At 39.6% G+C, this 27,721-nt stretch overlaps 1 protein-coding gene across 1 annotated transcript; it reads left to right on the top strand.

The window, feature by feature from the left end:
* The first annotated feature begins 145 nt into the window (after nt 1-145).
* Nucleotides 146-27,721, top strand: PPIG (peptidylprolyl isomerase G). Its single transcript, XM_084289218.1, has 13 exons — nt 146-473; nt 8,909-8,988; nt 9,097-9,171; nt 11,520-11,627; nt 12,111-12,155; nt 14,061-14,148; nt 15,247-15,276; nt 15,367-15,506; nt 22,401-22,605; nt 23,580-23,747; nt 25,216-25,300; nt 26,039-26,175; nt 26,457-27,721. Exons 2-13 carry the CDS (start codon nt 8,928-8,930, stop codon nt 27,571-27,573), a joined length of 2,259 nt encoding a protein of 752 aa, XP_084145344.1. The 5' UTR covers nt 146-473; nt 8,909-8,927; the 3' UTR covers nt 27,574-27,721.

The raw sequence follows: 27,721 nt of genomic DNA, 5'->3' as shown, positions 1-27,721 counted from the left end.
GGGGTGAAGCCCAGCAGCAGCAGTCCGGGGCGCTTCGGGCAGCCGAGCCCCGCTGTGCCGGCAGGGGGAGGCCCGGCCCCCCGCCACACGGGCACCCTCCCGGCCCCGCTGGGGGCGGCGGGCAGCAGGGGTGGCGGGAGCGGGCGGCGGGGCGGAGCGGCGCTGACGAGCTGGAGGGGGCGGGCGCCCCCCTTCCCCCAACCGCTTCGGCTCCTCGCGGGCGGCCCTCGCCGCCTCCCCGAGCCGAGCTGAGCCGTGCCCGGGGCCCCCCACACACAGCCCGCGCCCCTACCGGCCCGGGGCGCCACCGCTCCCGCCGCACCGCCCCCGGGGTCGCCCCCTCCCGCCCTTCTCCTCTCGTCTCCCTCCCCTCCCTCCCGCCGCTGCCTGGCGCTGACGCAGTCCGTGCCGCACCAGCTCTAACATGGCGGCCAGGCGCTGAGCGGCGCGGGGCGACGCGGGCCGCGAGCGGGGTGAGTGCGGGCGCCGAGGCCGCCGTGTGGCCGGGGCGAGGGCGAGGGCCGCGGCCCCAGGCCTGGGCTGGCGGGCGGCGGGGGCTCGGGGGCCGGAGGTCGCAGCGCCCAGGGGCCTCGTCACGGGGAGAGCGGAGCCTCGGCCCCTCCCCGGCCACCGCGGGGACCGTGCGGGGCCGGGCGCGGGGCGGCCGCGGCGGTCGGCGTGTGAGGGGCCCCGGCGCCTCCCGTGAGGGGGCTCGGGGGAGAGCGGCCGCCGCGGGGAGGCTGGGGGCGAACCGCGGTGTGGGGGGGGTCGGCGGGCAGGGCCCGGCGGTGGGGCCGCGAGGCCGGGCCCGGCTTCTCCGCAGGCCGACGTGCGGCCGGGCACGGCGCGGGGCCGCCTCCCCGCTGCGGGGCCTGCTCGGCGGTTTGAATGAACGCCGGGCCTCCTCCCCCTCAGCCACAGCCAGCGGCCGCCTGCCTGCCTGCCACATGGCTTCCTCCCCTCCGCAGGCCTCTCCGCGCCGAGCCGAGCCCCCGGCAGCTGCCGTGGCCGGCTGGAGGGTCCCTGCCTCTCCCGCAGGGATTTCTCAGGGCGCCTCGCGGGTTTCTGTCGGTAACGAATTTCAGGCGCGTTTGGTGCAGGGCCACGGCCAAGCTCTGCGCGTTGTGTGTGTCCGGTCATCCTCTGAGTCGTTAGCAGGCTTTGAAGGAGGGAGGCTTAAGAGGAAAAAAAAAAAGCTTTAGCAGAACTCGCTGGAATTCCTGTTACGTTGCCTTACAGTTTATTCACAGGAGGTGTCTTCCATGATGGTGATTAGAAAAAAGTCATTTTTGTTGGTAGTTACTTAGTGCTCAATGATTTAAGTGCATCATATTCTACTATTTTACTGTCTGCTACCTGTCTTAAGAGGAACACGAGGCTCATTTATATGGAGTCAGTTTCCTAAGAAGAATCTGATCTGAGAAAGAATATTCAGTTTTTCATGTTTTTGTTCTATATTACCTGCAGAAGAAGTTGCATTTGGGTAGGAGTTTTTTTTTTTTTTTTTTTTTTGAGTTAAATCTTTTGCCCCATTTTGTTTCACCATTCCTGCTCATTAATGCATTGGGATCCTGTATGACAAGTTTTTAGATGCTACCATGGTAAAATCGTGATTAAAATGTGACAGCTAGACATGATTTATGAAGCATTAGTCTATCTCAATTTGAAGAGTATATAATCTTGACTTACCAGTTTTGTATTATTTTTAAAGATCTGAAAGAAACAGCTTTCCGTATGAAGTAAATCTGAAGGGAGCCATACAAAGAATAGTATAGTTGATAATAGTCTGAGAGCGTCCTTTGGGACTATATTTTTTACTGATACTATCCGTTTTTCTAGTCCTCCTCTGTGAAACAGAAATTGTTCTGGAGTTAGCTAGTCAGTCATCAAGAGGTTAAAAAAAACAGTATTTTTTTTTTCCTCTTAGTCCACAGATTTTCTGAAATCCTATGAGAGTATTTGGAGTGAAGAATATGTACTGCAGTGGAGAATATTGTAGTGCAGCATGGTATCTCCAATACAGGTTTGCTCCTCTGGGCCACGTCCATTTCCATTCAATAACCATCTTCCATTTGGAAGCAGTCAGTGAGTGCCAGAGAGCAAACCTGGCCATCGTTTAATGGAGTGAGGATTTGGTCAGAGGCTGGGGAGGGGAGTAGAGCTGAAGTAGTTGAGAAAAGAGGAGAAAAAGAGATCACAGAACAAGATTGGTTATGGTTGGCAAACATGGGTGGGCATTAGAACTACATGTCCTGCTGTTACACGGTCTTGCTTAATTCTGATCTTCAGTAACTGAAGAGAAGAAGGGATTCCACTTCTGAATTTCGTTTTATTGGTTCAAACAGGTGAATTACTTGGAGATTACACTATACCCTTTAAACACTTTTTCTTTTATGTTCTGCAAATGGTTGTGTTGTTTTTTTTTTTTTTTTTTTTTTTTTGTATTTTTGTAGTTTTAAAATACTGTGTTATTAGTTAGTGGCTGCTGTTGGACTTAATGCTGCTCCAGTTTCCAGTCCTGAGTAGTAGAATTGAAACAGACATGTTCTTTGCTGCTTCTGGGTGAGCAGTGAGCTCCAACAAAGGCACTTACTCGTGCACAGACCTGGGAAAATATATGTGCTTTTTCAGAACTCCTACAGCAAAAAAACACCCAAACACCTTTTTGCATAAATCAGGTGATAGAAAACCATGACTTACTCAGTGACCAAGTTTTTTTTCTTGCTATTTATAAGAGTGAGTAGATATTGTAACATCCTTTTCACTTCAGGTTTCTCTATATTAGGAAAATAATGAGAACTTGTTCACCTGTTTAAATAGTTTTAAGGGAATGGTACCACCTTCTCAGCTGAGTGTTCTCCCAGATGAGATGCTATAACTAAGCAGGCATTCCTTGTATGCTTCAGTAAAAGACAACTAAGTTAATGTTAATTGCAAAAATTCATACTAAAAGGGACATAAATTTAACTTTACAGTGCAATAGTGTAGGATTATGTACTGCATATTTAGTCAGTACCTATCTGATGCTGCTGCTTTCTTACACCTCTCTAAGAGGTTAGAAGGCTCTTGCCTCATGTCCTTGGAAGACAACGGCTGGTCTTGTGAGGTACCTCTTGATTCTTGGGGAGGGGGAAGGAGATGTTTTATAAATAGTCCAAAAAAGACTTTGAAAGTTACTGGAGAAAGGAGTTCCAGAGGCCTGTGTACAATGCTATTTATTTTTCCTTCTAAACATTTTTGAGTTCACATGATTGCAAAGACAGCATCTCAAACCTAAAATGTGTTGAAGTGTAGTACATTTTTCTGAAATCTGCTGACAAGGTAAAAAATCCTGTGCTGCTGGTTAGTAAAATAAAAGTGAATTATTTTTCTTAGTTGTCATTGGTGCAGTTCAGAGTTTTTTGATTGTGAAACACAGAAGAAGAGTCACTCTGTTTGGGAAAATGTTGAGGAAGTGATTGAGGATAGAGCTGGTTGGATTTTTGTTCACGCTCTCGGTGTCATCCTAACAGCTAGAAGCTCTGACACAGGAATGGCACTGATAATAATATTTTGTATCCCTCATTTAGCAATCATAAAATCATTTGCAATTTAATCCACACTAAAACAAACATACAAACAACATACAAACAACATTCATAGGCTCTGGCTGCACTGTCATTTTAAGCTGATGCCAGAATCCTTTTCTTGGAAGGAGGCAGAAGTGACCATGTGATGAAGTGACCACCTACCTGTATGAGAGCTCACGACACTGATGTACAAGCCCTGCATTCTGGTAGAGGCCCCCACTTATACTGGCTTCAAGTGACTGTGGAACAACAGCCTTAGTGAACTTGATGTATGCTTAGTGTTCACTCTGTGTATTTGCTTTCTCTAGACTCCAAGTTTTGCTTTAAAATATTTCTGAAGGTTTTGGATGGTTTTCTTTGTAACATAAACCAATATGGTTTTGTCTTCCTGCATTTGTAGATGGCCTGGAACAAAATGGTAGGAAAGTGAATTCACGCTTTTCCTTGTTCCATTCATCTGGACATTAAATGCAGACCACTGCAGAAGATAACTATACATTGATGCAAAGAAACAAACACAAAGTTAAGGAGATATTGAAAGTAGGGGAGAGGAGAGTAGGTTTGGACAGGTGGAATGAATTGAAGGAGGAGGACACAATAATATTTTTCTCTAAACACATTCCACCATGTGCAGGGTCTGACACAGATAGCCAGTCCCATAAACCGTTCAGCATAGTTAAAAATGAAGGATTTATTTCCCTCATAAAACTGGGAAGTACTGTGTTGCTGCTTGCCATCAGCTTTTGTGAGATGCATGACATGCTGGTATTTTACTTGATGAGCATCTGTGTGTGCACGTCAGTCTAACCCATTTTGACTAACCCATTTCAGTGAAAAGGAGCTAGGTTATATTAAGCAGCATTATTGCTAGATCCTTGCTAGCACAAGTAATTTTGACTGAAAACAAAAACAACACAGGATGCGTATTTTAGCATATCAGCTAATATGGGTGACAATCTCTGTGGGAGGAATGCTTGAGAACAGCGTGTGACAGTTCTTTCAATTGACAAAGCTCATTCTGAAAGGTAACAGCTGTCTGCAGCTTGGCTGTGAGCTGGCCAACTTTATCCTACAAATATTTGAACAAAATAATTACGCTAATGCAGGTGTGAAGAGAGTGAACCCTGACAGCCGCAGCTGGTGATGCACTGGCTGTAGGTACAGATGTTCCAGCGAAACTAAATTGTTGGTGTATTTTTTTGTTTTGTTTCTGGAAATGGAATTACAGTTCAGCTTAGTGTGCATTTTGTGTTTATGGACAAACAGACCAGTTTAGGTGTGCTGAAGTTGGTTGTTCTTGGTTATTTTTGATGTTGTTTTTAATTACTCTAAGAGGCTCCTCTAGCAGGAGGTGGTTGAAAATGCTGAATGGCTTGAACATTTCACAGTAGTACTTGAGTTGTTTTATTGTCCTTTCTTACAGAGTTTTGGAAGGAAGAAGTGAGCTGACTTTTCAAGCTTGCCCTTCTGCATAGCGTATTTGCATATGTAGGTATAGCGGGTGCCTTTTGGTTGACTAAATCATGTTCCCTTCAGATTCTATCAAGTCTCATAAGTTAAGAGTATCCTACGTTTTAGTTGAAAATAAACTTAAGGAGAAAAATACGCAAGTCGTGTAAGCCCTGTTGTTGCTAGATGTGTAGTAGCATTGAGCATTACTTGCAGTTTTCTCCATTTTTATTTTTATTATTCTCAAATTGCTATTCTTCATTCTTTAACATGCATCCCCATGTGCTTGCTTTTAATGCAGGCAAATTTTAAGTAGTCAGCATGTATAGGACTGTGTTTGGTATGAAATAAGACATGGGTAAAAATAATAGTTCATGGATAATTTTTAAGTTCCCCTGTAACGCTTCAGGAGAAGGGCTGTCTGAAGTGCTGGCTGTACAAAGGGTACTCAAGTATGTTGGTGAGCAAATGCTCCTTTGGCTTGTAGGTAGCTAGGGTAAATGTCACTGATATCTTAGCCTGGCTTACAAAGAATGTGATAAAGTTTATCCAATGTGGGTTTTTTGTCATCTCTCTCCTGTGTGTACATCTAGCTTTCTTCCTACCTCAGCCTTTCCAGTAAGTTTTTGTTTTCCAAATGGTTTTAAAAATGAGACAGCCCTGTGTAATTTAGAGAAGTCAATAGCTGCATACAAAAAAAGCTGTCAGTGTTTTCCCCGAGAGAGGCATTTGCAATATCTTCTCAGGAGGAGGTGTATTTACTTGGCCTGATGTTTGTTAACATAATTGCTATTATGAACCAAATGCAGCCAGTGTTCATTTTGGGGGGATGCTGTTGGAGCATTTGGGGAAAGTGTGGGGCCCTCTGGAGATCATGGGAGAAGCCGTGTTGGAAGGTGCAAGCAGCCTGGAGACAGTGTGGGCAGTAGGGGTCTGGAACATCCCAACCTTCACTTGTTCTGCTGTTCACAGTACGTAGAGAAACAGCAAACTGAGCAGGAGTTGGTAGGTGGGGATGCATGTAGAAATCTCTTGTCTGTCCTTCCCTCTTCCATCCTTTCCTTTACAGAACCTAATTACAAATTGACTGAGGTAAAATACGTGTCAACGTACCATAAAGGCATGTATTTTACAGGTCAGCTTTAGTTGTTACCAGTGTTATCAATCAAAAATATAGTGCATATTAAAATAGCTTGCATTTATTTTGGCTAAAATACTGTATATAAATGTACATGCGTACCTCCTCATTTCTCAAGCAAATCACCTGTAAAGCAAGTTTGAACCCCTCCTTGCTCAAGCGCTGAAGACATACACGCTTAAAGTTCAAGTACAGTTGTCTCACTGTTGGTCCTTACATGTCTGAGATCATTTAAAACTATCAGCTTTATCATCAAACAACAAATAGGATAGCATTTCTTCTGAGAGGCATCTTAGAAGAATCCCCCTCTCGTCTCCCGGTGCAGCTGTACAGCCCCTGCTGCTGTTACCACTGTGCGAGTTGGTGGCTGGCCTGGCTGGTGCCTGTCGGAAGGGAAGGCAGTGTGTGTCTCCTCCCGCCTCTCTTATCTCTCCCTTCCCTAGCCTGTGTTGCTGCCTCCCTCCTGCTTCCCAGGAGTTCGTGCAGCTGCGTGATGGTCAGCGATCTGCTGACCTGACAGCCTCCAACTTCTCAGTGATGTGCACTTTTTTTTTTTCGATTTCTCTGCCTGGCTACAGAACTTGCTGTTTCTCCTCTGTCAATACAACAGTTGAGAGAGAGGAGCAAGCAGGATGAGGCAGGGTTGCTGCTGCTTTGGTTAAATCTCTGGCTTCTGTGAACTAATGCGTTTGTTACAAAGCCAAGCAGGTATGTGCATGGCTGCAGAGTCTGGCCATGATACTGTTCACACGAATGATCAATTGTTGAGTGGTATTTCATTTAAATCTGTCCTGCATTGTTCTTGTGATTTTTCACTGTGCAATCTTGGTAAAATGTTAGGAGTGATACTGAGCACAAGGAGAGGGAAAATGGGCTAACATGGTTCCAGTAGGTTTTGATTTCTTGTAGCCTCCTGATGTAGATACTCTGGGAGTGACAGATGGCAACAAATGAATTTTTGAGGCTGTTCCGTGGCACAGCTACAGAGCTCTAGAAGAGATGTGTGCAGTATGTCAATTCAATCTGAGTAGTGTTTTCTGGCAATAAAATTTCGTGTAGCAGTAATTGTGGAACAGCTACATCTTTTTTTGTTGTTGTTCATGTAGGATGGTTTGGATGCTAGTTGGAGCAGCTGCTAACACTGCAGTGACAGGAATCCCAAAAATATGCCTAAGAAAAGGAATGTTTAATCCCAACATGACAACATGTTAGCGATTTGTCAAGTTTTAATCATCAAACGTTGTCTTGGACTCTTTGACCAGTCACTTTATTTGTGGCAAAAATTTTGGTTACTTGTGAAAGTGTGCATGCTTGACTGGCGAAATTATTAGGAGGACCTCAGTGAAAATCCTTTAATGGTACATCACTTCCTTCCTTCCATTCCCAATGCAGCGTACAACACCAGGAGCAGCCAGTCACCTCCATGGGCAGGAGGTCTGGCACCTTGCCTCATGTCTGTGCTTACTGCTGAGGCTTTTCTCCTCTGAAGGATGGGCAGTAAGCAGGCTGTGGGTGGTACTGGCCACAGCCATGTGTTCCACAGCCATAGCCTGTGTGAACACCTGTAGTTTGATGTTGAAGAAACCTTAGTGTTTAAAGTAGCAGAGGGTGTGAGTATTTATTGTGCAGAATCTTGTTTTTGTTGGGTGTGCATCTAGTGGTCTCAATGTGTCTGTCAGCTTTTCAGAGCTGTCTAGTTGCCTCACCTTGCATCCAGTCAGGCTTTGGAATGTGCCCAATGGATTATTCCTGTGAGTGTTTCTTCTTACGTGGAAGAGCTGGCTGTTGGTGTGGCTGCTCCAGTTTGCAGCCCTGCTTATGGCACGGTGCTGTGGCTGCTGAGCCTGGCCCGCAGCAGTGCTGCTCGTGGCATGCGTGGCTTCATGCTACTGGCTGCTGCGGGTGCTGGAGGGGCAGCAGGCTGCCTGGGGATTTTTTGTGAACACGCAGTGAAAGCAGGTGGACGCGTGTGTCAGCAAGGACAGGAGTGAAGGGAAAGTAGGAGACCATCAGCAGGACTGCGTTCATTTGACCCTCTCACAGAGCAATGGCGCTTGAGGAAGTTGGGCATCCTGTGCTGTCTGCTTTCCTGTGCTCCAAAACATTACAAGCAGTATGTACTTTATTGAGCAGCTGTAGTTCACGGTCCAGGTGTATTAATAGAAAAATTCTTCAGGAGAACGGGCCCGACCTGAGGCTCGCACCCATGGCCAAAGGGGTGAGCAGCCTTCTCAGCCACTGACACTGAACCTGACAGACCGCAGAAATCAATCTGGTTAAACATTTTGAAACGCAGTTGTAAAAAGTTGTTTGAGTGTGCTTTCTGGTCTCAAAGCTGACTTTTTTTTTTATTTTCCTCTGATACTTATTTTACCTTGAAGATCCAAGCATTCTAGGAGTTGAAAATTTAAGTGATTACCTGGAAAGCAAGAAGACTTAAAGCTATTTTTAATCCCCTATACAATACAATATCTTCTTGTATTTTCTCATCTGAAGTATGTTACTGAAATTTAAATTCAATACTGTTGCAACAAACCCAAATGAAATGACTCATTTGGGTCTACAAAATACAAAAATAGCCTAAAATGCATAGCGCTTCCTTAATCTTTTTAACTACTGGTTTGCTAGCTGCTTCTAAGGTTTTCTTTTATCTTCTCGGCAGTTTTTATTGTCTTCATAAAATCTTTGACATTGAATTATTCGGTTTCACTATGGGAAAAGATAAACTCAATTTTATTTTTATTATTTACAGTATTTAAATTTTTGAAGCCATGGGAGTGAAGGTCCAGAGACCTCGTTGCTTTTTTGACATAGCCATCAACAATGTACCTGGTAAGAAAATGGGAAAAAAAAAAATCAATAAGATACCGTTCTTAAATATTTTATAGGAATATCATAAATGCCAGTCAACTTAATAACAAATACGGCTTTTTTTTCTAGCTGGAAGAGTGGTCTTTGAACTGTTTTCAGATGTGTGTCCAAAGACATGTGAGAATTTTCGCTGCCTTTGCACAGGTTTGTAGATTTTTTAAAATGTATTTATAGCTTCTGATGTAATACCATGTTTGACATCTATGTTACTTTTTCCTGACATTTTCTTACGTATAAACTAAATGTGAGTACTGAGTTCTTGGTATCTCTGGAGGTTTAGCAAATGGCTCATACACATCTGATGCAGAAACCAAGTGGTGGTAGTTCTTTGGCTTAGGATGTTGCAGAAGGCATGTACTAATCAACTTCAAATGATGATATAATAAGTTGACTTTCTTTTACTAGCATGGTGGTTACTGCTCATGTTGTGTATCATCTAAAGGCAGCCAATAAGTCAAGCATGCAAGCTTGCTTTTCATTCTTACGATACCTGGAGATATTTGAAAGGTGTTGCTGGTATTCATTAGTATTTTTGCTTTTGCTGTAACTTATTTGTTGATGGAGAGTGGTGATAACCATTCCTAGTGAAATTCAGTTTTTTTATTGAACAAAGTACTTAGAAGATTCTCTCCAAGAAGCATTTCCAAGTAGAGTTATTTCCCAGTGTGATACCTGCTTTTGTTGAAAATGCTGACAGCTTAGCAAAACTTACACATTATCACAAGAATGATTCTGTGAATACATAAATCTGTGTTCTGTGTCTTCAGCATTTCCTGCTTTCTTTCTTTCCAGCTCTGTTGTTTGTCAGGACAAGATTTGTAGCTGTTAATACCAAATCAGTCAAGAGTACTAATATGATCTGAATCAGGTGTGGGTGCGTAATTGCATTCATGTTAAGTTAGCTAGAACAGTTTGCAGTCAGCATGAATGCTGCACTATGAGTGTAGGCATTATCTGATTCAGGTGTGCTGACTCAGAATCAGGTTATCAAAATTAGGTACCAAATTTAAACCCTAGAATTACTCTTTTTAGTGAATGTGTGATTTCTTATGACCATGGCATTCTTGATGTGCTATCAAAAGATAGATTTACTGTGGAAAGGTGTTCTTTCTCACTACTGCTTTAACTTTTTGACTTGAAGTCTTTGAACAACATTTCAGGTTAGAAGCAAGTACTGATAAGAATATACTGCTTATGTTCAAAATCACATTGAGGCTGAACAACTTTTCTGCTTTACCATATTTAAGAATTGACCATATTTTACCATATTTAAGAAAGTAGATTGACAAAGCATTAATGATATTGATCATAAGCAACTTAATTCAAAATTGTGGGGTTTTACATTTCTTTCTCTTTTTTTGGTAGTTTTGAAGAGGGTATGCTGTTGTCTTAAAACAGTGGTCAGCACCTCTGCTTTTTACTGGCAATACCTTTTTCAGGCATATGCCAAGCCAGTGGAATATATAGCTGTACGTGTCCAAGTTTCTATTGGAAGTGTTTTTTCTACTTAGATCTGTATGGAAGCACCAGTCTGTTACAGGTAAATTCAGAGGCAACTGCCCTTGACAAAAACTGTCAGTTTCACGGCTCAGGAGCTTGTCTGATGGTTTGCCAACATGGAAAGGAAGAATCCTTTTCCTTCCAGTATAGTCCTGCTCCATACTGTTACCTTGAGGTTGGTTGTGCCATTCATGGGACCATGCCATGAGCCATTCATGTTGCTAACTCAGAGACCTTATTTATTTGAAGCTAGAGGTGAAAGTGGGTGGTGTTTTAGCTGAGGCAGAGAGCCTGGTTGTGAGTCTGAAGAGCACCAGAGCTGATGCGAAGGAGGATGGCACAAGACTCTTTCAAAACTATTTCTCATTCCCCTCTACTCTTTCTTTTTCCTTATGATGTTGTTTGTTTAATTTTTATTTTTGAATATCAACTTTTATGCTGCTTCTAGTCCTGCAGTGTTGTAACTGAAGATCTGAGTTCCTCACCTGATTTTGGGCAAACATGTTTAAGTTAAACTAAACAGTTTAATTTCAGTCAGTCCACGTAGAAGAGGCCTAGAATGGATGACTCAATGAAAGCAATTTGAGTTATGTGCATAGGTTTAATGTCCTCTCAGCAGTAATAGTAATATATTGCCCCCCTTAGTTGTTTAAGCTTGTCCAGGTAGGTGGCTCAGGTGACTTTTCCATTATCCGAGTTCTTAGTTTACCTTTCTGTGAATTAATTGTAACTGTCCTGACAAAAACAGAAAAGGTGATTATGTTGTTGTATACTAGTGTCAGTATGGAGTTCTTTTTGTTATGACTGTAGAGGTAGTTTCTGTGCTTTCTTACACGTGAGTTTCTTACTGGTATTACAAGTATGTGCCTGCCTCACAAATTAATTTTTCAGAGTTTGGTAGATGATTTTGATTAAATACTTACGTAACGCTTTGTGCCTGTAGAATCTCCACAGTAAAGAGAGTCACTTTGTTTTTTCTTCCCCTCCTTTAGGTGAAAAGGGTACAGGAAAATCCACCCAAAAGCCATTGCATTACAAAAGTTGTCTGTTTCACAGGGTAGTGAAAGATTTTATGATCCAAGGAGGTGACTTCAGTGAAGGTACGATGTGAATCTTTGAAGAAAAATGTAATGCTTATGCAATGGAATGTTGCAGGAGTCCTGTGTAAGATCATTCACTTCAATTATGTGATTTAACTTTGCTTATGCTGAAAATGGGTAAAAAGCTTTACATGGAAACTTGCGTAATAAAATTACATCAATTTATACATGCTTTCTGCTCTGTAACCTCACAACTAGAGTACTAAGTATTTATGGAAAGTTGTAAGGGTAAAATATATCTGCTGCTGAGAAATAAAGAAAAAAGGGAGGGTAGCAGAACACGTGGGAAAACTTTCTTGTTCACCAAGTTTGCTTCTGCTTAATGGGACTATGAAGATGTGTCCTAGTCTTTTTTGCATATCTTGAAGAATAATGTTACTGACTTGGATGCAGTTAAATCAGTATTTCCTGTTATGAAGCATTGCTCATGTAATGAGACTTTTTGATCACTACTTTAAGTTGTAACTCATTTCTTCTTTCAAGGAAATGGCAGAGGAGGAGAATCCATTTATGGTGGCTTTTTCGAAGGTAAGAGTTTTATCAGGCTGTTCTATTTTGGTGTTACTATAAACCATTACCTATACATCCTGTAGTTTTAATTGGTAAACCTGAATTCCATTGTTGTTTTTTTTTTTTAAGGTTTTGTCTGGTCTTCCAGGCCTTTGACTTAACAGTTTAGGTAATATTTCATTTTAAAATAACCTTTTTAATTACTGAAAAATGAATACCAAACACTTTCATATTTGTTAGCTTTACAATTTGGTAACTGTTGCTAAACATGGCAGTCTGATTCTGAACCTACTATTTGGCTTCAGCAGCAAGCTTTAAGTTGGGGAATACCTTTTCTAGTCAAAAGGAGCAAGTAGTAATGGATTCGAGTCTTCTTGCAAATCTTTATTTATAAGGAAGTATAAAGCTCTGCTTTCTTGAACAAAGGAGGAGTAAGTATAAAGAGGCCATCAGCTTTCTCACACTGCTGGTTCTATCTACTTCAGTCAGTGTTGCATAAGTACTTCTCTCTCCAATGTGCTTCTCATCCTGTTTGTCCAGAATGTACTGGAGCATCTCTGTGTTACTTGGAGCAGTTTCACATTACACCTAAACCCATGTGATGGCTAGCCGCCCTTGGCAAAGGTGGTTATACTTCTTCCCCTTCACTGACATTTTTAACGTTTGCTCTTGTCTGAACTTGTAGCAAACTATCAAAAGAATTATTCACTATTTTACTAGGGTCAATTTGCAACTGCCAAAGGGGAGGTCATACCTTGCACTGGCTGTTACTCAGATCACACTGTAAGCTGATTCAATTTGCTAAAATGCGTAAAGACTGTTAGGGCAAAAAGTTCATTAGTAAATGTATCTAAGTCAGTAGTTAGGCGAGCATCATTACCAGCAAAAATGAGTAGCTGAGGGTATGTATGGATGGGTGAGGTGGGAGAAGCAGCAAAACTTCTGCCTACCTTCTGTCAGTTGCAAGGAGTTTTTTCAGCTCAGCGACAGCATGAAACGATCCACAGGAATTTTTCCTTGTACTGGCACCCTTAGCCAACTAACTTAGTCTAGGATTAGGTAGGATTCTCAGTCCTGTGCAACACAGCAATGGGCTCTCCATAGCACTGCCATACACAGTGTAATGTGAAACCATAGCTTTACAGATTGTGTACTTTCTTAATTTGTTAATGCTTGCTCCTGCTATTTATATCTGAAAAATATTAATCAAACTTCCTCTGAGCAGTTTGGCTCCCCCTACAGCTGTGATGCTGTTTTGTGGAGGGAGGAAGATAGAATGGTCTCTTACAGGTGTCTTAAATGAAGAATGGTGATTACTTTTCATGGTTTCATTGAGATTTAACCTGAACTGTCAAAATTATTTACTTACCAGAAGTGAGATTCACTCAAGTTCAATTTATTTTCTTAGTGACACTTTAGGTAAGTTCATTTGTGTAGGTGACCGACACAGAGAAGTATTTTGGATTTGTCATCAAAATGGGTATCCGTGTATATTAAAAAAGAACAACAACAAAAAAAAATCCTGGAGGTGACAAGGTTTATTAATAGTTAGTGCACAGCTGAAAATTTTTTTTTTTTGCTTTAAAGAGGTAGTGATTGGCATGTGCAGAATAAAAAAAAGAGCAACAGCTGAAAAGAATGAGGCCTCTGTTAATCCTGGTAGGAAAAAAATCTCTTGAATAAGATCCCATTTTTTTTAGTTTTTCTCTGGGTATAAGCCATTAATTCTTAAATTGCATTATTGAGAATGAAAAGAATAATGTATTTGAAAAAAATACCTATTTTTAATCTAATCCTAATGCAACTTTTTACAGAAGTGTCTAATAGATTTACTTAACATGGGTGAATTTGCTTAGAGCATTTATCTAAGCATATGTGGTGTATTTAAAGTAATTGAAAACACTTTTTTTTTTTTTTTTTTAGATGAAAGCTTTGCTGTAAAACACAACAAAGAATTTCTCCTTTCAATGGCCAACCGAGGGAAAGATACAAATGGTTCACAGTTCTTTATGTAAGTATTGTTCTGCAATGCGCATGTGGTTTGCTGTTTGTAAGCTGTAAAGGTAATCCTTTTAAATATTGTACGCTACCTCCTGTGCAACCTCAATGCTTTTTTTTCACAGAGCTCATGGAAATAGCCATTTTCCTAATAAGCTGTTCAGGGAAACTGTTGTTATCACTTCTGTGTATCTAGTGCTTATTGTCTGTGCATAAGAGTTTTTGGTAGTTTTCAGTATCTGTATTCTAGCTAAGGCAGTAACATAAACCTGTTTGCTCCCTGTAGAGCTGTATCACTTTATTCTAATATGTGTTGTCTGGAAGGAAGCAAAACAGCTCTAGAGGTTCTCTACCTCAAAGCAGTTCAGAAATTTTCTGTCAAAAGGTAACTTCCCAATGCAGTCTCATTTACAGCTATGTCTAAAGCTTTCTATCTTAGAAGGTAACTGCAGTAGACCTTTCTTTATTTGTAGAAAACATTCTTGAAATCATGAATCTTAGTTAACATGGTAAGTTATACTTGTCACCATTAGACCTTTATTTTGGGATTTCTGGAAAATCATTACTGTATTTATCTCAACTTTTGATTTCTGCCATGGTTGACATCTGTACGCATTAGTAATCCTACTGTAGGGGAAGGCTGCTGCAAACTTCTTAATTGTCTACAGATATAAAGAGAAAGTCCTGATGTCAAATATTCTGTATATTCAGGTATTTTTTCTTCCTTTGATTGCTCTTTATTTTCTAATGAGGTTATTTTCAGTTTTGCTTCTTTGACCAGTTGCCTTTATTTTTTTTAATCTGTTCTTGGTTCCTATTACTTCAACACATAAAATTCTTACATTCTCTGAGAGGATGCTGTCTACAAATTTCTGTACTTTTTCTTGTTTAGTAAAATGTGGTAAAAGATTGAATAGGTAGTTTGCATAAAACAGGAAATACCTTTAACTGTACACAAATTTACAATAATATATATTGGTTGTATTCCATGTTATTAATTCACTTAAAATAACTTTTATCTTCATATGTATGTATGCTTCAAATGTTGACTGCCTTCCACTAAAATTGACTTCTGTTTTTCTCTTGAAATCAAATCATCTGGAAACAACAGAACAACTAAACCTACACCTCACTTAGATGGGTAAGTATCCCATATCTTCTGATGTTTATTGTTTGGGAACTACTTTAAAAATAAGTACTAAGAATTCTTATTTTTGCTTAAATTCTCCAGACATCATGTTGTTTTTGGACAAGTCATCTCAGGGCAGGAAGTTGTGAGAGAAATAGAAAACCAGAAAACAGATGCATCTAGTAAACCGTATGCTGAAGTACGCATACTGAGCTGTGGAGAGCTAATTCCAAAATCCAAAGGTAAAGTTTCTGTCCATCTTACATATACGTGAACCATGAGGTCATTTTGCTAATTTGCTCAAGCTGGCAAGCACTTGTTCCAAAGAAGGTGCTGTGTTAAGTGCATTGATGGCATTGATGACATTGATGACTTTATTCATTAATTGCTGCTTTTTTGAGCTTATTTCAAGTTTCAGGTAAGTCTTAAGGGCAAGCATTTATAGTAGCCTGAAATTTCCCTTAAGCAGAAATCCTTTTAAAGTTGCTATAAAGTACATTCATGAACAGGAATGTGACAGCATTTGCCTTGGCTTCTGGGAAGGGAGCTCTTGCTCTGCCATTCCAGAGCTGTATGTGGTCTTCCAGATTGGATCCTGCTTCTCTTAGCAAAGAAAGGGTCAGTCAAAGATGCTGCTTTCCTACAGAAAATCTTAGTGGAGGACACCGATGATTCATGTTTGGTTGGAACTCTGATAGGGATTGTTATGCTCTTTCAGTCATAGTGCCTTCAGTGGATAAGTACTGTGAAGGGTTGAACCAAGGATTTTGAGGCACAAGTCAAGGATAATTGTTTCTTTGGCCTAAGGAAAATGCAGGCATTCAAACTTGAGCTTCTTGGTTGTTGTTGTTTTTTTTTTTTTGTTGCAGTTCTCTGTTTACCTGTTGTGATGCCTAGGAGAATGACCTTGAAGTCTGAAGTGATCTTTTCAGTCCCTCAAAATTCCAAGTAAAGTTATCTTATGGCTCATGACTTCTCTACAACTTCTTAGATTAATTCACGAGTCATCCTGCATGTTAGAACATAATTTTATCTCAGGACAAAATACACTAGTGCTGCTAGTGTTAGAAAATGAAGGGGTTGGTACATCAGATTATATAATACGTGTATAGTATGGATGAAGCTAATGGGGGAGATGCCTATCCTGCGTGTTTTCCTTGGTTTGCCATGCTCCATTTTAAGCCACTCGAGGAGGTTTGAAATTGAATGACTAAATTAAAGTTTTAGTTTGAATCACATAGTTGGAGGACTTAAAGCTGTTGGTTAGGGGCTTGATGTCCTCATCAAAGGACTGAGGAAAACAAAATACAAAAAAACATTTTTTTTTCCTTTAACTCTTCCTCAAAGAGAAGAGACTTCTGGGGATATCTGACTGTCTGGTCTTACTCATTTGTCTGTGTAGTCCTACCTCTTTGCTTCAGTACTGCTAGGATGGTCTGGTGTGCCGGGGAGAGAGGTTGCTGCCAGCGCGTTGGGGAAGGCCGCTCAACTGACTGCAAGGCACAGTACTAAATACTAGGAGTGTTTGGAAAACAGCAAGTGTTACCCACCAGGGTGGGCAGACAGAGAAAACTGAGTGCAGGGAGGAATATTGGCCCTAATGGGCACTAATGCAGTGCCAACCTGATGAAGGTGCTGCCTTGTAGACCATGATGGAGATCCTGATGAGCAGAGAATTCTGCTTTTGAAAGAGAAGGGTTTTCTGTAAGATTTGCAGAGGGAAATTCACTGCTATGATGAGAGATGATGGCATGGCTGGGATTGGTTGGTACATGTGTAACATGGAACCACTGAGCGGTGTTGGCCTGAGGTAGTGGAGTTGGAAGGAAGACTTTGTCATCACGTCAGCAGAAGGAAATTGGCCAAGCTGCTGTCCAAAGCTGAGAAGTGGAGAAGGAGAGGCCCTTTGACCTGCCAGTATAAGGAAGAGGCCAGGGAGTCCAGATGGGAGGAGCAATTTCTGGGAGCTGAGCAGCATCACGGAAAATCATCAACAGAGAATCATCAAATGGTGAAACTGTTTGTAGCACTTGAAAACAGTAGAAAGCAAAAGAGAACTGATAATGTGAAATGTGAGGCAGTTACCAGAGTAGACTGCTTCTGGGAATTTGTTGTTTAAGACAAAGGGATAAGAAGTTTGCCAGGGATGGCAGGAGAACGTTGGTGAATTTTTGTGGGAGAGTATATAATGATAGTAAGGGAGGCTTAAACTAAAATCTTCATTGTATAGGCTTGTTGGGTAGGCAGCACAAAGGAATTGGGCAAAACTTTATAGATTTAAATTGAGCTAATAATTCTTGGGCTTGACTGGAAAGCCAAAGATGGTATTACCAGAAGGAATCACAGTAGAAGTTAAGTGTGTAGTTTGAATGTTTGGGTTGAACTTGAATAAGGATTGGATTTTAGAGTATTGGCATGAGTATCCAGATGAAGTGCTTTATGAAGGAAGCAAATCTGTGTTCATAGAGAAGAACTTGATTTGTATAGGGATGAAAAGATGATCACCTGACTAAGTTAACTTAATGGATCATATGTAAATTGAAGGATTCAAAGATCCAAGTTTAAGTACAATATTGTAGAGGCCTAGAGCAGAAGCTTTGCCTTGGGGTTAGAGAGGATGATCATGTAGAAAAGTGCAATATTTGTCTTTTCCTTGGTTTTTTTTTCTCTTTTTTTCCTTTAAAATGGAAAAGTGACTTAGTAAAAATGAATGAGAGAAGACAAGCTTTTAAGGAAGAATCCCTGGCCAAGTGGTGTTATTTTTAGAAAATCTTAAAGTGTGTGGGAAATTTCTGGAAGCTGTTCTAAAAATAAAAATCCACCACAACTATAGGAACCCACTAATATTATGCCAGTGTTTAGAAAGGACATTATGAACTAGCTAAGCTACTGTCATTCTCAAGAAAACTTATGGAATGAGTAACACACCTGATTTTCTTCAAGATAAGTGGGAATTTGATACCAGTTCATGAAATTTTGTATCAGGCAAACCTGGTTATGTTTTTCTTGGTCATACCTTTGATTAACCAAAGGCATATCTAAGACTCTTTTAAAGAATAAAGAAGCTTATTTTAAAATGACATTCTGATTCAAAACCAACCAAACAAAAAGAAACCTATGGCAAATAACTGAAGCAAGATGTGAAAAAAAAAAAAAAAAAAAAAAAAAAAAACTGAACAGCAAGGTGATTAAACACTGGAAAAAATAATCAAGGGAAAAAGGGAAATACCTGTCTTAATGTCTCGAAGTAGACATGTCCTCTTCTTGGAGAGCATGCTGTAGTCCCGCACAAGTTATTGGACTTCATATAAGGTAACTGTATTGATATTGCTGTGACTTGCAAGATGAGATCTTCTGTTCTGACTTACATGCCCGAACCTGACTGTTTCTGGCCAGGTCATTTTTTCATTTCAAGTCCATGAGCCTGATACCATGGCACTAACAAGTTGCTACATTTCAGAGCAAGCCGAGATGTGGAGATTGCTCGTTCAGCTGTGCCATGCAATACAATCATGTAATTCACAAAATCTGGCAAATACTGTACATCACAGTGAATGGAGTAGGAAGCGAGGCATCTATTTCAGATGTGACCATAAGCTGAAATCTAATCCTGAAGTTAATGAGCTGGAACAGTTGAACTGTAAATAGAAGTCTATTTCCTTCTCACTGACCTTCATGGTACAGGAGTGGTTTTGTTTATTTTGATCTTTAATTGGCCAGAACCACATTGGTTCAGTATTCAAAATAATATCTGCTGCCTGATAGAGCTAGTGAGTTGTCACTACAAAGTATATCCAAAGGCTTTTGCCCAATATTCTGTCTTTGCTGAGTGAACAGTTTTTCCCCTGTTGCCCTCTCCACCCTAACGGGATTTCCTAAATACATAAATCTGATACTGAAGCTGCTTTCTATCAGTGGAGAATCACATTGTTAGTTCTCGTAATTGCACACTAACTCACTTCCACTTGTAGTTACTATTTACCCAGTTTAAGGTAGTAATATACCTAAACTTGTTGCAATGATGCAAGTAAAAATGTGACAGGTGGCCTTTGGCACATTTAAAATGGATGCTGGAAGGCAAAAATACATGAAATAACTACATTTATCAACTTCTTATTCAGACATTTTGGAAGTTGAGCTTGGAGACACCTTATTTTTGCCTGAAGACTTACAGGAAGCAACGTAGTGCAGTATAGTGTGTGTTTTTTTTTTTAATGGGCCAAAACCAGAAGTGTAGCGTAGATGATAAACACATAAGTGTTTGGAGACATAGAAACTAGTTAATTTCTTTAGTACTTCTTGTGTTTGTGGTGTTTTAGACCTCAACGGAGCTTATTTTTGTTTGTCACCTGTATGACAGCAGGCTCCTTTGATTGAAATGTGTTTGGAAACAGTTTAGTTTTCTTTATAGAGATTTATTTGTTACACTCTGACCAAGTATATATGTTTAGACAATCTAAGGCTGATACAAAATGTTAACAGCAGACTTTTTGTTAAATATAGTGCTTTAATAAGGATATTGAGCAGAAGTTTGAGAAAATAGACCAGGTATCTTTGTCTGGACCAATATGGCAAGTTAACAGTGTAGTAAGGGACCCATCTGTTGGGTGCAATTTTGCCAGAAGCTCTTTTCAGATGGTTTTTACATCTGATGGTAACCTCAGCTAATTTCAGTTGATAGGCTGCTTTAAATGGTTAGACAGCATACTAGTTTATACTGCACACAGAAGTGACCAGAAGAGTAGTTTAACTTATGAAGTACAGGGGTTGTATTTCAGTTGGCTCTCTGGCTTTTGTTAGTCTGTCTCAAATGAGTATTGTGAATAAAAACACCATGAAGAAAGTTGCTCCGGAAATCATACAGCTATGACATGCCTGCCATGCTTATCTGAAAAGTTAATGCAATTTAGTGCAATGGGATTACGCTTCAGCTGCTGTTCCAATGTGGAGATTCAGGAACATTAGAAGGAGAAAAAGAAAATCTGTTTTAAAAAAAAAAAAAAGTATGACCGAAAAAAAGGAGGCCAAGATGCCATACTTAGTTGTTTCTGCAGAGATTTTTCTGCACTGTGTATCTAGTCCATTGTGAATTAACCCTCGGCTAACTTGCTGTTACCCAGATCTTTCATCTCAGCCAAGTCTTCCGGAAGCAAGTTCTCTGCACCACTGTGAAGAGGAAGTCTTTTTGCCTTGGTATATATCACTGATACATAGAAACTTGACCAGCGTTCTGAATAAGATACCTGACAGAATAGGGTATTAGGTTCCAACAGAAGAGGTGTTGACTTCTGCAGGTGATATAATACTACTACCTGTTACTTTGCTGAAGATTTAAAAAATAAAAAAATTCTAATGGCAGAAATGTATTACAACTCCTTTAAAAAATGTTTTGAAGTACTTGTTTTCATTATTTTACAAAAAACGACTGATATGACATAAGTAGTATTAGCTATTACATCTTGTTTGGCACAAGTGGAAGTCAACAAAATAAATGCTTGGCTAGACTAAACAGTTGAATTTCTCTATCTGTAATAGAAAATATATCCTGCTCTATTGAGGGAGACACCTCTATGTTTTCTGTTATGTGGAATCTGAATAGTTTTCAGAGGCAGACAGGCTGCGTAGTCATAATGCTGTCTTTGGTGCCTGGTGTTTGCCTTTTCACTTTGCTGCTTTGTGCAGAAAGCGGTTTGGGGTTGGGGGGTTGCCTTTAACTGCTTCTGCGTTGGTGTAGGTTAGATTAAAAACCTGTAAACCTTGAATTCTTTGGCTACACTGACTTACTATAACTTGTAAAATAGGCTAATGCTTTCGGTTAAGATTGGTGTGCTATGTTAAAAATCATTCCTGTCTCTGACCTGCAGCCTATTCTAAGGCCTTAAAAGTTGTTCTAAAATATACATTGTTTCCTTGCCAAAGAAAACAGACTGTTCAGACATTAATGGTTATTTTGGTATAGTTTTCTTCTGTTTAATGTTGAAGGTTCAGTTTCTTCTGTCTGCAGCTGTACTGTTAGTGTAGTTTGATAAGATGTCTTTGCAGTTTGCAATGGATATATAAAAAAAGACTTGATGCTAATTAGAAAACTCTATTGTAGTAGTCCATAAACAGCCAGTGTGCCCTCCTGGAATTCTGGCTAGAACTTCTGATTTTGTGGATTAAGAGTTTATGGAAATTTCTTAACACATTGGAGAATGTTCATGCCATTTAATTAATTTACCTAAAGTGTGTTGACTCAGAAGCCCAGACTTCCTGTAGTGAAGTTCTTAAAGTACTTTTTTATGTTTTTTTTTTTTTTTTCAAATTATCATGACTGACATACTTGCATCGCTTTTAATAGTCTCAGATCAGTTAGAGGGTGTAAAAAGCTGTGTGTATCCCTGTATTATTTCCTGCTGGACTATTATAAGATTGCTAGTAAATTGCTGATTTGGAGCTCCAGTTGACAAACCAAGAACTGGTGACTTGTGTAATTAAGGAATAGCCTGCTCTTTAGCTGGGTTCCTTTTCAAACCGGATGGCTTAGTAAGCAATTTCTATCTTTCTGCAGAAAAACGTGTAAAATATGCTGAGCTGGGGGATTAGAGTTGTTCTCTGAGCATCATTTCATGTAGTAGTATAAGGTTGGTTATCTGAGTCTTCCCTGTGTTGGGCTGACTTTAATGGGTAATCAGTTCAGTGTATGCTGAACTAGTATCTATTTTCTGTTTTAAAACTTCCCTTGTTGGTGGTTTGAGTAGCTTTTATATCAATTCAGATTACACCTGAAGTAATTTATTTTTATAAAGAAAAGTTATAAACATTTAAATTCTTAATTATTCTTCATACATAGGTGATGTTATGTAAAACATCATCTGAAACCATACGCAGCTATACAAATTTTTGACAGTACAAATTTAGTACTTCAGATCTTCTTCGTAGGCATAAAATGATTGAAACTTTTCTACCTATTTCTAGACACATGCTGTGTGTTGCTTGGGAGAAAGGATTTTTCCAAAAACTTTGTTTGCAAGTATTGTGACGAAGTACTCTCAGACACAGCTGCAAGCAGCATACGGAGTTACTATATAAGTTGATTTTTCTGAGATTTATTTATAACTGTTTGATATCTAAATCTTTGTTGTTCTGACTTATAGCCAAGAAAGAAGAAAAGAAAAGACACAAGTCGTCTTCCTCATCCAGTGACTCGGAAAGTTCAACTGATTCAGAATCGTCTTCGGATTCATCATCGGATTCTGAGAGTGCTTCAGAAGAGAAATCGAAAAAACGAAAAAAGAAACACAAGAAAAATTCTAAGAAACACAAGAAGGAAAAGAAAAAGAGAAAGAAAAGCAAGAAAAGGTCGGTATTGAGATCTTTGTGTATGGTGTGTGGTGTCATTTTCTCTTGTAGCTACACAAAATTGTGTTCTGTATCTAGTGAAGTAGACAAGTTTAGTTGTGTTTTTTTTTTTTTTTCCTGATTTGATGGTAAAGGACAGTGTCTGTGCGCAAACATGCTGCAGCTTGTAAAGGAGTGAAAGAATGGACCAAGAATTTTGCGTACTTTCCAAATCCAGTTGTGGGAATGCTTGGACTGAAGTGGTGGTTGTGGTGATAGCTTTTTTACCTATATTCATTTCTGTACAACTCAATGTACATATATCCAGTGGGACTTAGGAGAATATAGTTTTGCTTTTATTCCCGAATACTAAACAAAATACTACAGATAAACATACCACTAGTTTTGTGTAATATACTGAAAGTCTTGCCATTTCACTGGAAGATGATAAAACTCAGTCTTTTGCTTCTGAAAGTGGTATTTCTAATCTAATAGTTTGTCTTTCAACATGAGATAAAGCTGTGTCAGTCCAAGTTAGATTTTTCCAAGCTGGCAGTAAAATATAAGAAATACTCATTTAGTGCTGTCAGGCATTATTTCTGTGGGAGTAAGCCACTTTCACACAATTTTGTTGTTTTTACCAACTACTTGGAGCTACAGTAGTTTTTAGTCAGTTATATGCAAGTGTAAAATCTGAATTTGACTTCGATATATATATTTCAAGAAAGCTGTATCTAACCATAGAATAAATGTGTGTTCAGTGTTGCATCGTTGGAACCAGAAAAATATTGGGTAAGAATCTACTGTAGTTGCATGTTTTGGAGTAAAGATATGGGGGTGAAATGTTTCTGAAATGGTTTCATTTCTTATTTTATTACTGTGTACTGAATTAAGAGAATTTTTTTGAATTTTATTTAAATAGATTGAAAGGGTTTTTTTCTCATCCAGATAACTCATCTCAAGTGTAAATATTTATTTTTATACAAAATAAAAAGCTCATCCAGTGAAAGCGAAGATGAAAACCCTGAAGCACAGCCATTATCTACTGTCCGTCCTGAAGAAATTCCTCCTGTACCTGAAAACCGGTTCCTGATGAGGAAAAGTCCTCCTAAAGCAGATGAGAAAGAAAAAGAGAGGAAAAGCAGAGAGAAGGAAAGAGAAAGGTAATATACCTGCTTGATAAGACACTGACAGTCATATGGTCATATTGCTGTTTTAAGACCGAGTCCTTTCCCTGTTAAACAATTGCATATTTCTGAGCACAGGTGGATGATTTTTTTTTTTTTGCAGTTGACAAGTCTTTTTGTTCCTAGAACAAAAGGTTAATGTTTGGAAATAATTTTAGTGAATGAAAAATGTAGAATGAATGATTCGAGAAAAAGCAAGTTAAATGGAGTGTAGTTTAATTTAGAATTCATTACATACAACTGTCTGATATGAATTTACAACTTTTTAAAAAATAAAAAATAAAAAAAAAATACCTGGAAGTCGTGAAGTGTTCTCTGGTCATGAAGTCTGAAGCATTCATGGGGAGTGTTAGAGGGGGGACAGGGAAGAGAACTACTTGATCAGTACCAGTTGGGGTTTTGTCTCGCACTTGTTTAAGAGATTTAACCTAAAGGTAGTTAAGGCGAGATTGCCTACTCCCTTTATTATAAAGACTTGATTGAAAAAAAAATTAAAAGGAAAAAGAAAGGTAAGGAGGAAATGTGACAACTAATTTTTAGGTACAGTTCTCATTGGAAATTGAGAGGGATGGCTGCTTTTGGGAGCTACCTAGAGATTATCAATATTATTTTGTCCATTAGTTACTAACCCAAAGCGGAAGTTTCATATGGAAAGCTAGTGCTGTGTAACAATTACTAAATGTGCCCTTGTGACATTTTATAGGTTCTGTGCACATCTCTTAAGCCTGTTTTATAAAACCTAAACTTGAGATGGCACAGGTGTTGTAATTATTCCATGTAGGATTTTGTGATTGTCCACTGTTGTTTCTATCTGTACTAGAGAGGTTGAAATGCAATTAAATTTAAACTTTACTGCTTGGGTTTCTTCTCTTACAGTACCAGTTTAAATGGACCTCGCAAATGAACCTCAGCTGTACTCATGAAATGAACTGATAATGAAGGGTGGCTTTGTATTGTCACTACCAGAACACAACAGTGCCTTTCAGAGCTGTGTGAGGATATTCAGTTTTCACATCTGTGAATGAAACCTCGCACAGGCAATCAGTGCGTTGCAGCTTTTCTCCCATACGTGTACAGATCTTCTGTACAAAAAAAAAAAAGTTAAGCTAGCCACTCCTGAAAAAGTGCAGTATCAGTTGAAATTTATGGTGTATAATTACTTTGTCCTGGCATGTGTGGTCATCAGGCTCCAAAATGTAAAATAGTTAACAACAAATTTGAAGGAAAAGGTGGACCTTTTCTGATATCAACAGATTATTTTTTTGTTCTGTTAATGCCGCATACAAAAGCAAAAGGCATGTGGTGTGGTTGTTACTGTGCCAATAATAAAGGATAACATTTAATGTTTGTTTTCTTTTGATGGTATTTAATTTCTGAAGAAGATATGAAACTGTTTTTATCTTCTTTTCATTCAGTGTTACAAACAATATCACTTTACTTTTAGTAATCTATCGAATTCCCAGTCAACATACCAGAGAAGATTGTTGGTGACCAGATCTGGAAGGAAAATAAAAGGAAGAGGACCACGGGTAAATGTTTGCAATCCTTTCCCCAAAAGAAACAGGGTGGCAGCATGCTCTTACTGAGCCTTTTCATTAGGATGGTCAATTTGGGGGGTGGGAGGATGCACGTGTAATTTATGGTGCATTATAATTGATCTGGGGGCTAAAGCTTGAAGTAAGACAAGGAAAATTAGTTTACTGTTTGCGTACTGAGTTTATTGGAAAGAAGGAGGATGCAAAACAACAAATGCTTTCATTGTGTTACTACAGTAGTTTGTGAATCAGTGAATCTAGCTCAGAAAGTGTTCTAGTGAACACCAGAACCTGTACAATGTCACTAGAAGGAATATGGGGGAAGACTGCTCTTATTTGCAGAGGTGAGCTTAAGGAAAAAAAAAAAAAAAAAAGTGTTGTTTTGGTGTTGCTTGTCAAAGCTAAGAATTTTCGTTGTCAGAAAAGTAACTTGTATTTGTACTAATTAAAAATGGACAGAAGACTTCCACATCAGGATGTTGTACCAAAAAATTGCTGAGAAGTTACCTTAAATAGTTACTTGATCAGACATTTTGTATTCCTGCTGTAGCTGAACATCAAATATGGTTTTTTGGTGAATTACTAACTTAGAAGCGTAAACCTGATATATACATCTAAATGTAATGTTAGGTGCTGTGGAGAATCACCCACTGGGGATAAAATACTGCTTTGAATTTCACATGCAGTTGATGGCTAACTTATACCCATTTTTTTTCTTCTTTTCCTGTCAAGCGTTACCGAACACCTTCCAGATCCAGATCAAGAGATCGATTTCGACGCAGTGAAACTCCTCCACATTGGAGGCAAGAAATGCAAAGAGCTCAAAGAATGAGAGTGTCTAGTGGAGAAAGATGGATAAAAGGGGACAAGTAAGATTATTTCTTTTTGGACTATGTGCATTTAAATTTTTGTATATATCAAAGTAATAGGCACTTTAGCTAAAGTTACTTTGAAGAAAAAAGGACACTGACGTGGTTATTCCAGTGCTTAACTGTCAGAATTCAATCATGCTAATTTGTGGTTACCATAAATACATGGGTTTTAATACAGATGGCCTGGTGTGACTTCGTTTCAGTCTCACTTCTGACTATTTTTCAGATTGGAGGGGATTCACAATATTTTTAAAATGTATTTTTTCTCTCTCTCCAAGGAGTGAAATAAATGAAATAAAGAAAGATAATCAAAAAAGCCCAGGAAGAGGAAGAGAGAGAAAAATATCAGACCACAGACAAGCTTCTGAAAGCCCAAGCAGAAGAGGGGAAAAGGAGAAGAAAAAAGATCACAAATCCAGCAGTAAAGACAGGGAGACGAGAAGGAATTCAGAAAAAGATGACAAGCATAACAAGAGCAAGACCAGGAAAAGAGGTAAATCTAGAAGCCATAGTAAAAGCAGAGAGAAATCAAGAAGTAAAGAAAGAGACTCCAAACACAGCAGACATGATGAAAAGAGAGTAAGATCAAGAAGCAAAGAGAGGGACCATGAGAAAGGTAGAGAAAAAGAAAAGCGCTATGATTCTAGAGGGAGAGAGAAAGAAAGAAGTAGGAGTAAAGAGAGAAGTAGAAGGGCAGGTTCAAGAAGTAATGACCATGACCATAGGAAGAGTAAAGACAGGGAGAAACATAAGTCAAGAAGCAGAGAGCGTGATCATGGTAGAGGAAAACATAGTTCCAGTAGTAGAACAAGGGAACGAAGCAAAAGCAGAGATAGGGGTAGGAGAGCAAGATCAAGAAGCAGAGACAGAGATCGCAGTAGAAGTAAAGACTATTCAAGGAATAGAGACAGAGAAACAAGAAGAAGAAGATCAAGAAGCAGAGAAAGGAGAGGTACGCCAGATAGATACAGAGGAAGAGAAAATAGGAGGAGGAGAGACTCAAGAAGCTCAGAGAGAGAGGAAAGTCAAAGCAGAAACAGAGAGAGGTATTCAAACAGAGAAAGTAGAAGCTCATATAAGAGGAATGATTCTGAAAGCCAAAGGAAGAGGCGTTCAAAAAGCCGTGACAGTAGCAGTCCTGAATCCAGTAAAGATAAGAAGTCTAGTAGAGATCAAGATAGAAGTCCAGACTCAAAAAAGAGACCAAGTAGCAAAGAGAGAGATTCAAAAAAATCATACTCACACAGGAGTAATGAGAAGGAAAAGACCAGATCTTCAACAGAGAAAGAAATTAACCAAAAATCAGAGAGTCAGGAAAGAGATCATGCCCCTAGTAAGGATAAAAAGTCCGATCATGAAACAAGTCCTGGAACAGATGACGACAGGCATGGATGAGTTTGTGGACTTAATGTTTCCATTGTCTCAAAGTTTTAGAGACATTTTGGGGAACGCCTTTTTATAAGATGTGGACTCCAGTTTGGTCTTTTGATAATCTAAAACCTGGATCATTTGTACTGCTAAAGTTTTAATAAACTTGAAATGA

This window comes from Netta rufina (assembly GCF_964035555.1).
Source record: "Netta rufina genome assembly, chromosome: 6".
Classification (NCBI taxonomy): domain Eukaryota; kingdom Metazoa; phylum Chordata; class Aves; order Anseriformes; family Anatidae; genus Netta; species Netta rufina.
Note: the sequence above shows the minus strand (reverse complement) of the source record. Positions and strands in the feature narration are given on the sequence as shown.

Coding starts and splice junctions, on each gene's coding strand:
- PPIG (XM_084289218.1), top strand. CDS start 8,928: ATGGGAGTGAAGGTCCAGAGACCTCGTTGCTTTTTTGACATAGCCATC. Junction 8,989..9,096: donor AGCCATCAACAATGTACCTG/GTAAGAAAATGG, acceptor TTTTTTTTCTAG/CTGGAAGAGTGGTCTTTGAA. Junction 11,628..12,110: donor AGGAGGTGACTTCAGTGAAG/GTACGATGTGAA, acceptor TCTTCTTTCAAG/GAAATGGCAGAGGAGGAGAA.